At 37.8% G+C, this 13647-nt stretch overlaps 1 protein-coding gene across 2 annotated transcripts in view; it reads right to left on the reverse strand.

Annotated features, from left to right (window-relative positions):
* Nucleotides 1-249: 249 nt before the first annotated feature.
* Nucleotides 250-13647, reverse strand: part of LOC146000039 (uncharacterized) — a 93459-nt gene continuing 80061 nt past the window's right edge. For both annotated transcript variants that reach the window (XM_083137358.1, XM_083137357.1), the window contains 4 exons: nucleotides 13083-13218; nucleotides 7965-8313; nucleotides 6319-6759; nucleotides 250-1199 (listed from right to left, as the gene is read on the reverse strand). In XM_083137358.1, coding sequence (XP_082993484.1) covers nucleotides 279-1199; nucleotides 6319-6759; nucleotides 7965-8313; nucleotides 13083-13218 — 1847 coding nt within the window. In that variant the 3' untranslated portion in view covers nucleotides 250-278. The remainder of the gene's footprint in view (nucleotides 1200-6318; nucleotides 6760-7964; nucleotides 8314-13082; nucleotides 13219-13647) is intronic.

Genomic DNA, 13647 nt, shown 5'->3' on the forward strand with positions numbered 1-13647 from the left:
AAATAAGCATACTTATGCACATGTGAATACACACAATTCTAATCCACAACTGATTATGTCAATCATTACACCAGGTTTAAACCAAAGAGCCTTTGGTGAATGATGGCAGTAGGTTGCAGAAATTGATTGGTGAATAAGCAATATTTTTTAAAGTATTGCTGATTTAATATATTTATGCACGTAAAGTGTAATACTTTTAATATAAACTAAATGAAATTAGACACAGTAATGTGCAATGTACTTTTTATTCAATTTTGATATTCTTCACAACAATTCATTTAAATGTTAATATTCTCACTTAAATAAGCCTTCATTCCTTTATCAAAAACCACACTCGCCTTAGATTTTTCCTCAGGGCTACGCTTATCATGTGGTTGACCTTTAAGATAGCTTCTATAAATGTCAACTATTTCTTTTAAATATCTCCTCCAGCCAAACTTAATTGCATCAAACAATTCATAGTTTATAATATTTGGATTACTGATTATTCTAATCATGTATGCTTTTGGTGCAAAATTTGTCTGAAGATCTTCATGCTTTATTTTTCTCTCCTGAGGAATACCAGCACTCTTGAGTGGGTGTGGAACAAGCCATGAAAAGGAATCATCCTTATTAACTATCAAATCGCACCGATACAAATTTTTAGGTGAAGGATATTTCATTTGATAATCACAATGCCACCGTTCGCTTTCATCTTTTGACAGAGGGAACATTACAGTGTGGTACAGTTTGTTTGGATCCTTCTCGTAGGAATTTGTCTCAAAAAATAGATTCTCGTTCTGCTTGCAAAGGTGGAAAAAGTCTTCAATTTCATTAACATGTAATATCTCCACCCCACTCAGATCTCTCTTCACCACAAAGAAGCGTCTCTGAACTGGCGGTAGGTAATTTACGCACACCCTATCGAGGCAACAAGAATACTCGTTGATTTTACATGTGCAGCTGTTACCAGCTTGCATATTTGTCGTGCCGTTGCAACTAATAGAAAAAACATTATTCCACACATCAATGTTTTTACAGAGATTATCCTGTGTCATGCCAGGGATGTAGTTCGAAAATTCCAAAACAGACGTAGAGACTGAATTACATTTGCACACGCGGGCAGAAAATGTAACCCCATATTGTTCAACATTTATATCTGTGTCTGCATCAGAATGTATACAGTAGGTTCCTGTAGGTTTAACTATCACCTTGACATTCTGGAAAAACAATATACAGTAACAAATATGTTGTGTTTGTACTTGAAGAACGAATGCACAAGTTTCTACATACATACAATGGGAATATATATGAAAGGTTTGTTGCACTGTGCCATAAAGGTGCACAGCAGATGTAGAAGTAGGGCCTCATACATTCTAAAGTGATGTGATCGGCAACATTATCCAACCACCTTTGTCACCCACCTGCCAGGTACAGCTGACTGCTTAGATGAAGATTCGTACTGGGAGTGAAGTAACATAGCATTAGTTTCAACTCTGTCATGTAATATTTTTATACTTTTAATAAACTTGTTAAGTTCATATTACAAAAAACTTTAAACATGGCAAGATAACGCACACAACGTACATATTCACATGTCTGCAAAACAGTTTATTTTCATTCGATTAATTTAGGTGATCTGATCACTGAGTTTCAATGTGAATTTTGACTAGTTACTGAAATTAATAATAAAAAAAAAAACATTTTGCAGCTATGTAAGTATATTGCATGTGTGTGTATAATAATAATTGGTGAGTTTACATAGTGACTTCCTTATTAAAATATACAAATTGTAATCTCCAATATCTCCCCCTTCAATAGTGATTATCATGGGAATCTGCTGAAATTTCCCAAGGGGGGAGAGCTGTGGGTTATGTGTTAAAAATTGTGTGATATTTCGTCTATGTTACCACATTCAATGAAATTTAAAGTTAAAAGGATAAAATTTTGACATAGTGTACCATTGTCATTTGGATGCTGTTCATTTCAAACACAAAAACCATTGCAGTCACCTGGTTACATGTGTTAATTAAGGAGGTTAATTAACTATTTGCATCATTCAAGGAACATTTACAATCTTGTATATGATTTGTAGGTGAGCCGCGATGATCTGGTCAGTAGGACATCTGACTGCCATGTGGGAGACCCGGGTTAAATTCCCAGGGTGAGTGATTGATGGTCTGATTTTTTTTGGCCTTGTCCCGGCATAAAGTGGCTATGGGGTTCACCCAGCCTCAAATCAATGGGTACCTGGGGGCAACCCTGGGGGGAGGGGGGTAATGGTGGCTGGGGCATGGTGCTGATCACATCACCTCCAAAATGACCGAGATTGAGAATATGCGGGGCCCTACACCCACATGCCCTAAATGTGCCTTCATGGCACAGTGCTTATGTGCAGCGGGAACTTTACCTAAATATGATTTGTACAACATTAGTATCAGTAAATTTTATATCGGTACAGCAGTCAGCCTACAAGAAGATCCCCAAATGAGGGGGATGGGGTGCAGGGGTAAAGAGTACAACTGGTCCATTTACAGATTTTATGGGTAGCAGGAAGCCTTCCGCTGCGGCCAGTGTCATTGTGGAAGTGCATGAGAGTTGATTTGTGTCAGTTACACAAAACCCGAAATGCAGCTATGTCTGTGACAACAGGTTTTTGCTTTTTTCAGTGTACAAAATATTTTTGTATTGCTTATCCTGTACATTATTTAGTCTGCATTTCAAAGAAGTTCAAAGAAAATAATGACAACGACTTGTGTTGCTGCTCTTGTTGTAGCATCGCTAGCATGTTTCTGACTCAGGGTGTACTCCACCAACCCTAATAGTGGAGTTGCCTTTCGCTACGTCACTTCACTTTATTCAGATATCTTCTCGTGAGCGGTCAGCTGTACCAGCCAAAATTAAAGATCGGCCCATCCCCATTATTTAGACATTATAAGAATCTTACCAATAATTGATTGATTTGCTTCATTTTACTTGGGGATGAGTGATGATATGATGAAATCGGTGAATGGACACTCACAAATATCCATGCCTAATCCAGGATTGAACCCGGGACCCCTGGCATCGTAGCATGATGTGCTAACCACTCTGCCACACGGACCGGCGAATTTTGCTAATAAAATGAGACATTTGTATATATACATATCAGCTGATATGCTGTAGTATTAATTAGTCTATTACATCCTCAGTAAAGAACAACACTTTTCCAAAATTTTCAAAATATCAAACAGTTAAGTTCAATTATCCTCCCTGACTATAATTCAAATACTTGTATGAAATGCCATAATACCCTAGTATTACAACTAGGGATGGGACAAATTAATTGGTACCCTCGGTATTGGCCGATATAAGCATATTATGTATTGGTTAAATTAACAATAATTTTACTGATCCGATATGTCTATAAATATCTCGCAATTTAGTGCAATATTGTGCCATTTTGTTATTGATTTTTAGGCTATAATATGTACTTTCCATTCTGTACTATTTTTTTCAAGTAAATGTATCTTCTTTTGCATTGCAAAAGCTTGGTTCTTCTAGTCAGGGGTGCCCACAGGGGGGATTCATGATGTTCCTACATCATGGGAATTTTTTGGGGGGACAAAATTTTATAGTTTAGCTGCCACTTCTACATATCTTCACACAAAAATGGGGGGAACGTTTAGTTTGATTCACTTGTTATTGATTTTTAGTTATGGATTATGTACAGTTTCTCTACCTACCTGTAGCTGATCGCGGTGATGGGGTTGAAATGAAGCACAACTGCTTATGCCTTTTAGAATCAGTTTGGAAAAGAGGGGGGGGATGTGCTGTTCGCATAGTCAAGCAGACAAAATGTTAAAAATAGGGTTCAGTCAGGCCCGTAGCTAGAATTGATCTCCAGTAAGGGCTCAGGAATTATCAGCTGGGGCTTTGTAAACCGAGTTTAACAGTGTTAAATGAAGGTAAATTATGTGTGTGTCAATAAGTTACATCAAATTTAGAAATATACAAAAATTACATTTTTCAATGTCTTTTAAAACATCACTTGAAGTGTTAATTGGCTGCTAATGAAATCATCCCTTACTACACATCCCTTACTACACACTCCATACTACTTTTGATGATACAGATATTTATATCACACAAGAAAAAATACACAACATTCAATCATAGTGACTACAGTAGCCCACATTCCACCCCTGGTGGAGATTGGGGGGTGGGGAGAGGGTGTGGGCAAATTGTACCCCCCCCACTTTTTGCCACTTTTGCCCATGCATTATGCTAAACCTAATGTACTAAGGGAAAGTAAACTGTCCTGCCTCCTAGTTTTGGAACCCAATCGCAGCTACTGTTCGCTTGTTGTGGTCCTGTGCTATGACTGACTGGATAATTGTATAATACTGTCAGTTTTCATTGTCTAAAGCTTACTTTTATTGACTATGTAAATTGAAAGGGGATCATTCATTCCAAAGAGACTTACAAGACAGTTCGTGGAGTACACGTGCAATACCATTCATCGCCAGGATAAGTAGAAAAAAACACTATGAACTTAAACATGAATATAAAACTAAAAATCTGTGGAAAATAAATTTGGAAGTGGGCCTTGGCAAAATTACACCAATGATGAAAGTGCTTCAGGTTCAGGAACAGGTTAACAAAATCAGCCTAATGAGATGAGCCACGAGAAACATGACAGGTAATTATTTTAATTTTTTTTTATTCTATCCTTCCTGTTCACATGGTTTAATTGTAAAGTGTTTCTGAAGCTTTGCAATCAAAAACATTACTAATATTGAGTTATTTAACGTCGGTTTTGCGATGGGGAAGATGCGATTGAGAAAGTTAGAAAGTTCAGGTACACATGACATGATGGATTCTGAATAAGTTATGGATCTACAGAAATGGGTTAAGAATGGATTTATTAAACCATAATCGTGTTGTTGTCCAGTTTTCGAACTTTCCAAATTTGCAGGTATTATATAAATTGACAAATTGCTCTGTAGAATGCACAATGAGTGTAATTATGAACCATTAAAAACCGACTATGTTCGTGTATGGCTGATGAGTGGTTAATGTCTACCTTAATTCCAGCCTGTGAGTCCGATATTTTAAAAGTGGAGCCAATTGAGGAAATTATCAATAAGCTTGCTGCAACAATGTCAGAAATTATTATAATTTGTGTAAAATGTTATTTCAGTCAATGTCAGGTAATATACAATATACATGTAATGTCTACATTGTAAATAATACATAAAGTAAACACATATTGTTTAAATACGTCTCTGTTACACTGTTCCGCAAATTTTGTGTGAAGAAAATAATTTGAGCAAATAATTTGGCATAAACGTGGGGGAATGTTCTATCCGTTTTTTTGGGGGGGGGGGAGTGTGTCATAGACCTTGAGGGGGATGGGCACCCCTGCATCTAGTAACATAAAATTATTAAGGAGCTCAATGAACCATTTGGAATTTTATATCAGATCGGTAGAATATTGGTTATTGGTATTGGTAAATTTTATATCGATACTTTGTCAGTAATAATAATAACCCATGGTACAACAGCCCATTGAGGGCCCAGGGCTACCTACCAACTGACAGCCTCACTCACCCAAGGTGGGAGATCATCCGACCACTTGATGGTGTAATGTGGGGTGTAGGGGGTGACCTTCTACGTAGTACACCCAAATGTCAACCTCACTTCCACGTAGTACACCCTGGACTGAAGACTAACTAGGCTCTGGCGACTGGCCCCATGGCCAGTATAATTTTGTTTGTGTTGTCCTGTGTTTTGTCCTTATTTGTGCTGAGTGCTCCTTTACAGCCTCAGCTTTTAACAAAAGTCAGAAGATTTTAATATTTTATGATTTTAGTTCTGCAACGTTTAGAGTTGTTATGTGTAACGATAAGGGGCTGGACCCCGTATAATGTGACGGGTGCAAAATAGCCTTAGTGCTGATGCACCCAAAATTTTAAATTCAAATTCAAAAATTCAAGATGGTGTAATGTGTGGTCAGCACGATGAACCCCCAGTCGTAGGTTTCCATGACCAAATTATGCTACTCTTTCGTAGCTCCCCAATTTCCTCACTCCTCACGATGGTGGGTGGCTGCTGGTCCCATACACAGGCCGAAATCTCAGGAGAAAAGTTGTTATGCTTCGCCCCAGGAGACTCGGCATACACAGGCCCAAATCTCAGGAGTTGTTACACTTCCCCCCAGGAGACTCGAACCTGCATGCCAGAGCCCAAAGCATGACGCCTTAGACTGCATGGCCATGGTGTGGGACAACTTTATCAGTATCGGCCAAAATTTCATATCGGTTCATCTCTAATTATAAATATACGTACATACATTACCTGAGGAAGAAGTATTTCAGCAGTTTTGCTTTCTTCTTCGTAATGCACTGATGCATAATTGGGATGCTCAATGAGATAATTAAGGTGAACTACCACAAACGATTCGTCAGTTTCCACATTCACCTTGGAGCAAGTGCTCCTTCTTGAACCTCTTCTCTGTTCATTCTCACTTTTGTCCTCCTTTCTCTCTCCATCATTTGTACTTTCAATCTCTTCCAATATCTTTTCCTCTTCATTCAATTTTGCCTCTTCGTTTCCATCCACTCTGGTATTGTTCTCCACAGTATAATCACAACTTCTTCCCCTTTCTTCTTTAAACAACACCACATCCTCAGTAACTGTCAATGAAGATGTAATCCTAGTTCCGTCAGGAAAACATGTGATCAAAATATTCTCACTTGTTATGAGCATATAAGTTCCATCACCCCTTTTGATAACAAGCTGTAAAAAAATATTGTTAAATTATGACTATACTTAGCAGCATCAATTCATTTGTAGACGAACAAAAATTAACGAGCATATGAATTTTATATTCTGTACATAATGCTTACAATTAACATAGTTATTATGATAATAGGGTTACCAGACATCCTGTTTTTTCCTGAACATGTCCTATATTTTAGATTTGTACCTGGTGTCATGAGGAAACTTGAAAGAAATTGTAAAGTTCTACATGTTCAGCATCACATAATTTGCATTAAGAAAACAAGTATTTCAATGAAGAAACAGAAAATCAGGAAAATTTGTGGAAAATTGGCTCCTCAGAGAAGTGTGCTGCATTGTTATCAGTATTTTCCAAAGCGATCCTGACTTTTGGGATCATGAACAGCCAAGAAATTTTCAATGGTTGTGTTTTAAAAGTACTTAATTTTCGATTTTTTTTCACTCTGTTGGAAAGTTCTTGGAAATAAATTTTATTCCAGAATTTGCAAAAACAATACAAGAAAAATATTTTCTCAGTGTCTGGAAATCCTGAACATTTGCCCTACTAAAACATCTTGACCTTTGTCTGGAAATGGTGAACAATTACCAGTTTTGGGAATTTTGTATTCAAGTATTCATTTAAAAATTAATTTTTGAAACTGAAAATGTGCAAGTTTCACTTTGTTATTTCATGTTGCTTTCCTGCCACTTTCAGCTAATTGCGGTGATGAGGATGAGTGATGAGGTGAAATTGATGAGAGGACACTCAGAGAGAACACCCATGCCCAGTCTGGGACACAAACCTGTAAACTTGGGTTGGAAGATTGAGTTAAACTACTTGAAAAAATGTGTTGCATGGCATGCTGCGTAAGTCAGTATTCAATTAATCAGTCTTCAGGTGACACTATCACTTACATCTTTGCTAATCATGAAAATAAAGATGATTGAATTATATTGATGAAGGAGCAGAGGAACATCCATCGGTATTTGAACTTAGAATCTTTGGTGGCAAGATTTTTATTCAAGCACCTATTTAACTTGAGTATCAACATGATTCAATGAAATACTCGCATACAGCATAAATTATTCTTCACTATCCTAACAATTTTTAATGTTACAATATTCAACTGTGAGTATTGGTGGATATTTGTAAGATTATTGGTATTAGTTCAATGCAGAGAGAAGATACTAATAAGGATAGTATTATATAAGCAGTTACCTACCTCGCATGCTTCCAGATCGACTGCCGTACGGACCATGTATGGAACAATTTCTTCTGAGGTGTGACCAATAACTTTCTCTCGAACACCATCAGGATGTATTTTAATATACTCCGAAACATCTAGGGGCAGGTCGAGATTCTCTTGAGGTTGCACATTTATAACCTCAGGCACTGTCGCTTCCTCGGATTTGACTGAATATCGTTTCTTTCCAGGTGGCTCCATCTTGTCTGTTTTCTTCATCTTTTGTCCTTTGTCTTTCTTAGCCTGCCCCTTGCTCTTTTCCTCTGGTTTCGGTTCTGCTGGTGGAGGGGGAGAAGGAGGTGGTGGTGCTGGTGTTGGCTCTGATTTCCTAAAACATTTATTTAAGATTAGTTACAAGAGAAATATAAAGGACAGTCTAAGTATGTCTCACCAGACTGTCATCTGCAGAGAGGTATATTTTATTAAATATAAATTAGGATTGAGAGAAATAAAGACACAGTTACCATAGACATTGAGGCATCTGCCCTAGTGCTTCACAAGGTGCAGAACCTCATTTGCAAAACTCTATGCATTGTTTACCAACTGGCAAGAAACTTGCTGTAATGACACTACATCTGTGACATCATGTACGAGGGTCACTATTTATATTTTGAGCCTAACAATGAAAAAACAGGAATTTGGCATTGAAAACTGCTTTATTGTTTTTCGAAGTATTCTCCTTTATGGTCAATACACTTTTGCATTCGTTCGAACCATTTGTCAAAGCAGTTTTTCCAGTCTTCTTTAGACACCTCCATAATATGGTTTTTGAACGCATCAACGGCATCTTCCGCCGACGAAAATCGTTGTCCATGCAATTTATTCTTGACATTCGGGAACAAGAAGAAGTCATTGGGTGCCAAATCAGGACTGTATGGCGGATGACCCATCAATTCGATTTTTTGACTGTTCATAAAGTCGGTTTTTAGACGAGATGTGTGACAGCTGGCATTGTCTTGATGAAGAATGATCCGACGGCGTTTGTTTGTTTTCCGTATTTGACCGAAGACCTCTGGCAAACAAATTGTTGTGTACCATTCAGAGTTGACCATTCTACGTTCCTCTAAAGGCACAGTTGCCATATGACCAGTTTTCCCGAAAAAACAGGCAACCATCTGTTTCAATGTGCTTCGAGCGCGAACAACTTTTGTTGGATTGGGTTCATCTTGAAACACCCATACAGTCGACTGCTGTTTACGTTCCGGCTCATATGCATATATCCATGATTCGTCACCTGTTACAATCTTATATACGTCTTTTGAAGCACCACGATTGTATTTATTGAGCATTTGTTTGCTCCAATTGACGCGAGCGTCTTTTTGAGTTTTTGGCAAATTGTGTGGGATCCAACGAGAACATACCTTTCTCACAGCTAAATGATCATGTAATATTTTATATATGCTGGTGGAACTAATGCCTATTGTTGCCTCAATCTCACAGTATGTCACATGACGATCTTGCAGTATTAGGTTTTGCACAGCATCAATGTTTTCTTGAACAACAACTGATTTTGGACGACCTTCGCGAATCTCGTCGGTGAGCGAATGGCGGCCACGATTAAATTCGTTATACCAGCATTTCACAGTGGCAAAGGATGGGGCTTCATTGCCAAATGTGGAAGTAAGTTGATCGATGCACTCTTGTCTTGATAATCCATGTCGAAAATCGAAAAAAAATCATCGCACGAAAATGTTCACGAGTTAATTCCATTTTATTGTTGCCACACAATCTCCAAGGCAACATAAACAACACAAATCAAGCTATTGACAAAACATTTGAAGTACGTTATGGTCAATAATGCCAGACAATTCCGTGCAAATGTCAAATCGCGCCTAACTTCAATCAGTGTTGCCAAGGCTCAAAATATAAATAGTGACCCTCGTACTGCATGTCGTCACAGATGATTTCATGAACTCTCTCATGGCCAATCACAACTACATTAGCAATGTCAACCACAGTCATCTCCCGTGGGTATAAATGGCTAACCAGGCATCTGCTCGTGAGTCACAGAAGGGATGGCATCTTCGATGCACCATTTGCTTGGACCTTTTGCAAGAACTGTAAACTTGCATGGACTCTTATCTAACAAAGGCTTACACTTCCTTCTTCATCCATGGATACACACTGCTCTATTAACAACACTACTACATCAGCACCAGAAATTATATGCCTGTGTAATCACATCCTACTTTGCACTCTCGAATAACACACCGTTTCTGGGGGAAACTTACTTTCAGACTGTCCCTCAATGACAAACAAGATTTGCAGTATGAAAAATACTGAAACCTAAATTGCTATCAGCAAAATAAGAAAACAAAAAATAATACAAGCAATAATATTAAATTGAAAATAAGATTATGTGTGGGCCAGTGCCTCTGTAACATCATACAAATCTAAATACAAGTCAGGATTTGCAAATTAAAATGTCTTATCAACAAAACTCTTTGAGCAGAGATGAACTCCTGACATGACTAAAAGCAATACATGTAACCAAGGATTAAAATCTTCATCTTATAAAAAAATTGTATTCAACACATGTACAGACAAGTGATGACAAGGATAACAAAACACCAGACCCTCAACAGATCAAAATAGTATAGAGAGCAGAGTTATGAATTTTTGATGAAAAAGTGGAAAATAAATTCAAAGTTTAAAGCACAGCTATCTCTTGCACCAACATGACTAATGATAATATAACATAACTATCTCACACTTGCTTTGATTTATTATTATTACTGGCACATGCTTGGTTTGAACACAATATTTCAAGTGTTTCAAACCATCTTCATCAAGTGAGTAATAGTAACCAAAGGAACGTTTGTAGTTAAATCCAGCCTTGGCTTTGCAGATAAATGAATATCTGATACTTGTATTTGCAAGTAAACATAATTTAAATTTTGGTTGCTTTCATCTCATTTGTTCTGATCTCATTTGTTCGTGACGATGAGAATGTATTTATGTATTAATTGGTGAATTAAAGAGGATCAAGAAACATTGACATGACCACAATCAGGTCACCTGGCTTCGTAACGTGTTAGGATGACCACTGCGGGGCGGAAGCTTTCAAGAAAAAACAAAAGTAAAGGTGACCTCTCTCATTCAGTGTGAATACAAAACGTCGCATTGCAGTTTATTCTGCATAAGTGGACACCTTATGTGATAATAGAACATAGGATCCTTGTTTGGGACCCTACTATGATGGCAACATGACAGGTTACTATATAACATTTAAACAAGATATAATAAATGTACTTGCTTGCGAGAAATAGAATCTGAATTTTTAGGTGCAATTTAGCTCTTTTCTGCCAATCCAATGTGACAACACTGGCCTGTTCCGTCAGACCTGAACCGGAATAACGTGAATAAACCCATAGCACTCTTTGTCCTAAACCCAAAAAAGTCTTCCCTTGCATTGTACTGTCAAAGCCCTCTCCTCTTGTTATCTCTTCAGGGTACACGAAACGGCCTACCTGTTCGCTTGTGTCAGCTGCATAAAAAGTGTCTACTCGACAACATTGTTAATGCATTAAATAATGTTTCAACAACTTTTTAGCATTAACTTCTTAAATTTTGCTGTCACTTTCCACTGTTACTTGCAAAGGAAAATAGAGTTGAAAACATTTTAGTCATGAGTGTTATAAGAAAGAAAGAACAAAATTGAGTCCTACCTTATCGATGATTACATCTTCACTCAATGAAGAACTCAATTGTTCTTGCATTTAAGTCCAATGAGGCACTTTCTAGCATAAATCTGATCGCTGCACACGACATGAATTCCAACCAAAGCTCTACTACGACGAACCTTGTACTCGCGAGCCACGCTGCCTTGTAGCATCATGGGCAGGGCAAGTTTTCACAGACAGCAAACAAGCCAGGGAATCCCCGTTCACGATAAAAATAAATTATTCTATTTGCAGTGAAAGTTAAAACTACTTTGTCAATATAAGGCGTAACTAGCATTTTAATTTAGATAATTTGGTATGAAGACTTACTTTGCAAATATAAGTTTTTTTAGACTTTCTGTTTACGCTATGGTGTTGGTTGAATCGACAAGACCATCAGCAAGCACTCTGACCAGAAAACGAAGTGAGAACTACATACTCCGTAATTTTCAATTTCACTTACTCTTGTCGATGAAAGGAAGACCTAAGTTTTGTACAAAATATGGAGAATATACAATGAAATAGAAATCTCTCTCCATGATTTGATTGATTGATTGATTTAGTTTATTTTACTTCGCGTTTTGTGCCTCTTGGCTAATTTGCGAAGATGGGGATGAGTGATGAAATGATGAAATTGATGAATGGACATTCACAAACAAACAAGCCCGACCAGGATTCGAACCCGGGACCCTTGGCGTCGCAGCGCGATGTGCTAATCACTCGGCCACAGGGTCGGGCATCTCTCTCCATGAAACCAGGCTAATGTTTATATAAAATGTTGGTATACCACAAATTTCCAACCCTGATGGAAATGCATTGTTGCTTATATTCTTTCCATTCCTCCCTACGGTGGTGAGGCCGGCCTCATGAGCACGTTATAAGCATATGTACAATACTTATAAGAAAAGGCTTCCCGCATATACGACCGTATGGCAGAATGTGAAGAGAAGAGGCCCCAGCAAATGTGCCTCCGTGGAAAGTTCGTATACTGGACAGGGTTAGAATTTTTTTTGTAATTATCATAAATGACAAAATTCCAAACTTTTGCATTGCATTACATGTGTTTTGATGAAATAAGTAAAGACACCTTTAAAAGAGTAATGATGTGGGTAGGCCCAGCCTCATGGCCTCATAGGGCACTTCACCACTGATACAGTGGATTTGACATTTTCCCGCATTATACATTCAAGCTTGATGGTACCAACATGGCAAAATGTTACAAAATTTTCCTCAATTTTACATTTTCCCACATTTTAAGTTTTTTTTCAGCTTGGTCCCCTGAAATACATAAAATCGAGGTTTCACTGTACTAGTTTTGTTCCAGTGTCTGTAATATTTTCAGACCCACATAAACAAGAGGTGCTTTGATTATTCAAAGCACAATTTCCCACAATATTTTTTTACCAATGAAGCAAAATGTTTTGTGTCAACTTACTTAAACTTTAAACATTTATATATAGTGCCATCAGGACATAGTACCAGCACTGATCCATCACTCCTAAACTGCACAACTCTGCCATTCTGCAAGTAATACTGGCATGTGATATCTTGAGTAGTTTTACTGGAATGTCCTGGAAAGTTATAATAAATAATAATACATACATACTGCTTACCATGATGTATGCAACCACTATTTCTACATATATAATTAAACATGGTGGTCTAGTCTATAGGCCATCTGACTGTCATGCAGGAGAGCTGGGTTTGATTCCCAGGCTGGATGATCTCAGGTGGGAATTTTGCTAATAATGTTCGTTCATAGGTTTGTCTGGAACACAACTAACTTCACTTGTGTCAATGATCAGCACACGGCTATTTTTTATCTGTACCTTCGTGTCTTTATTCATGGAGTTGGAAACAGTACCATTGAAGCGAACTGTATTTCCAGTTGAAACTAGGTGAGGGTAAATTCAGGAATGGATAATATTAAGGGTGGGTGATACATTATTTGGACTGTACTGCTTACCAGGTTGGTAATTGAAGGAAGTGGGGGGGGGGGG

Source organism: Lepisma saccharinum, chromosome 16, assembly GCF_977018435.1.
Source record: "Lepisma saccharinum chromosome 16, izLepSacc3.1, whole genome shotgun sequence".
Taxonomy (NCBI): Eukaryota; Metazoa; Arthropoda; class Insecta; order Zygentoma; family Lepismatidae; genus Lepisma; species Lepisma saccharinum.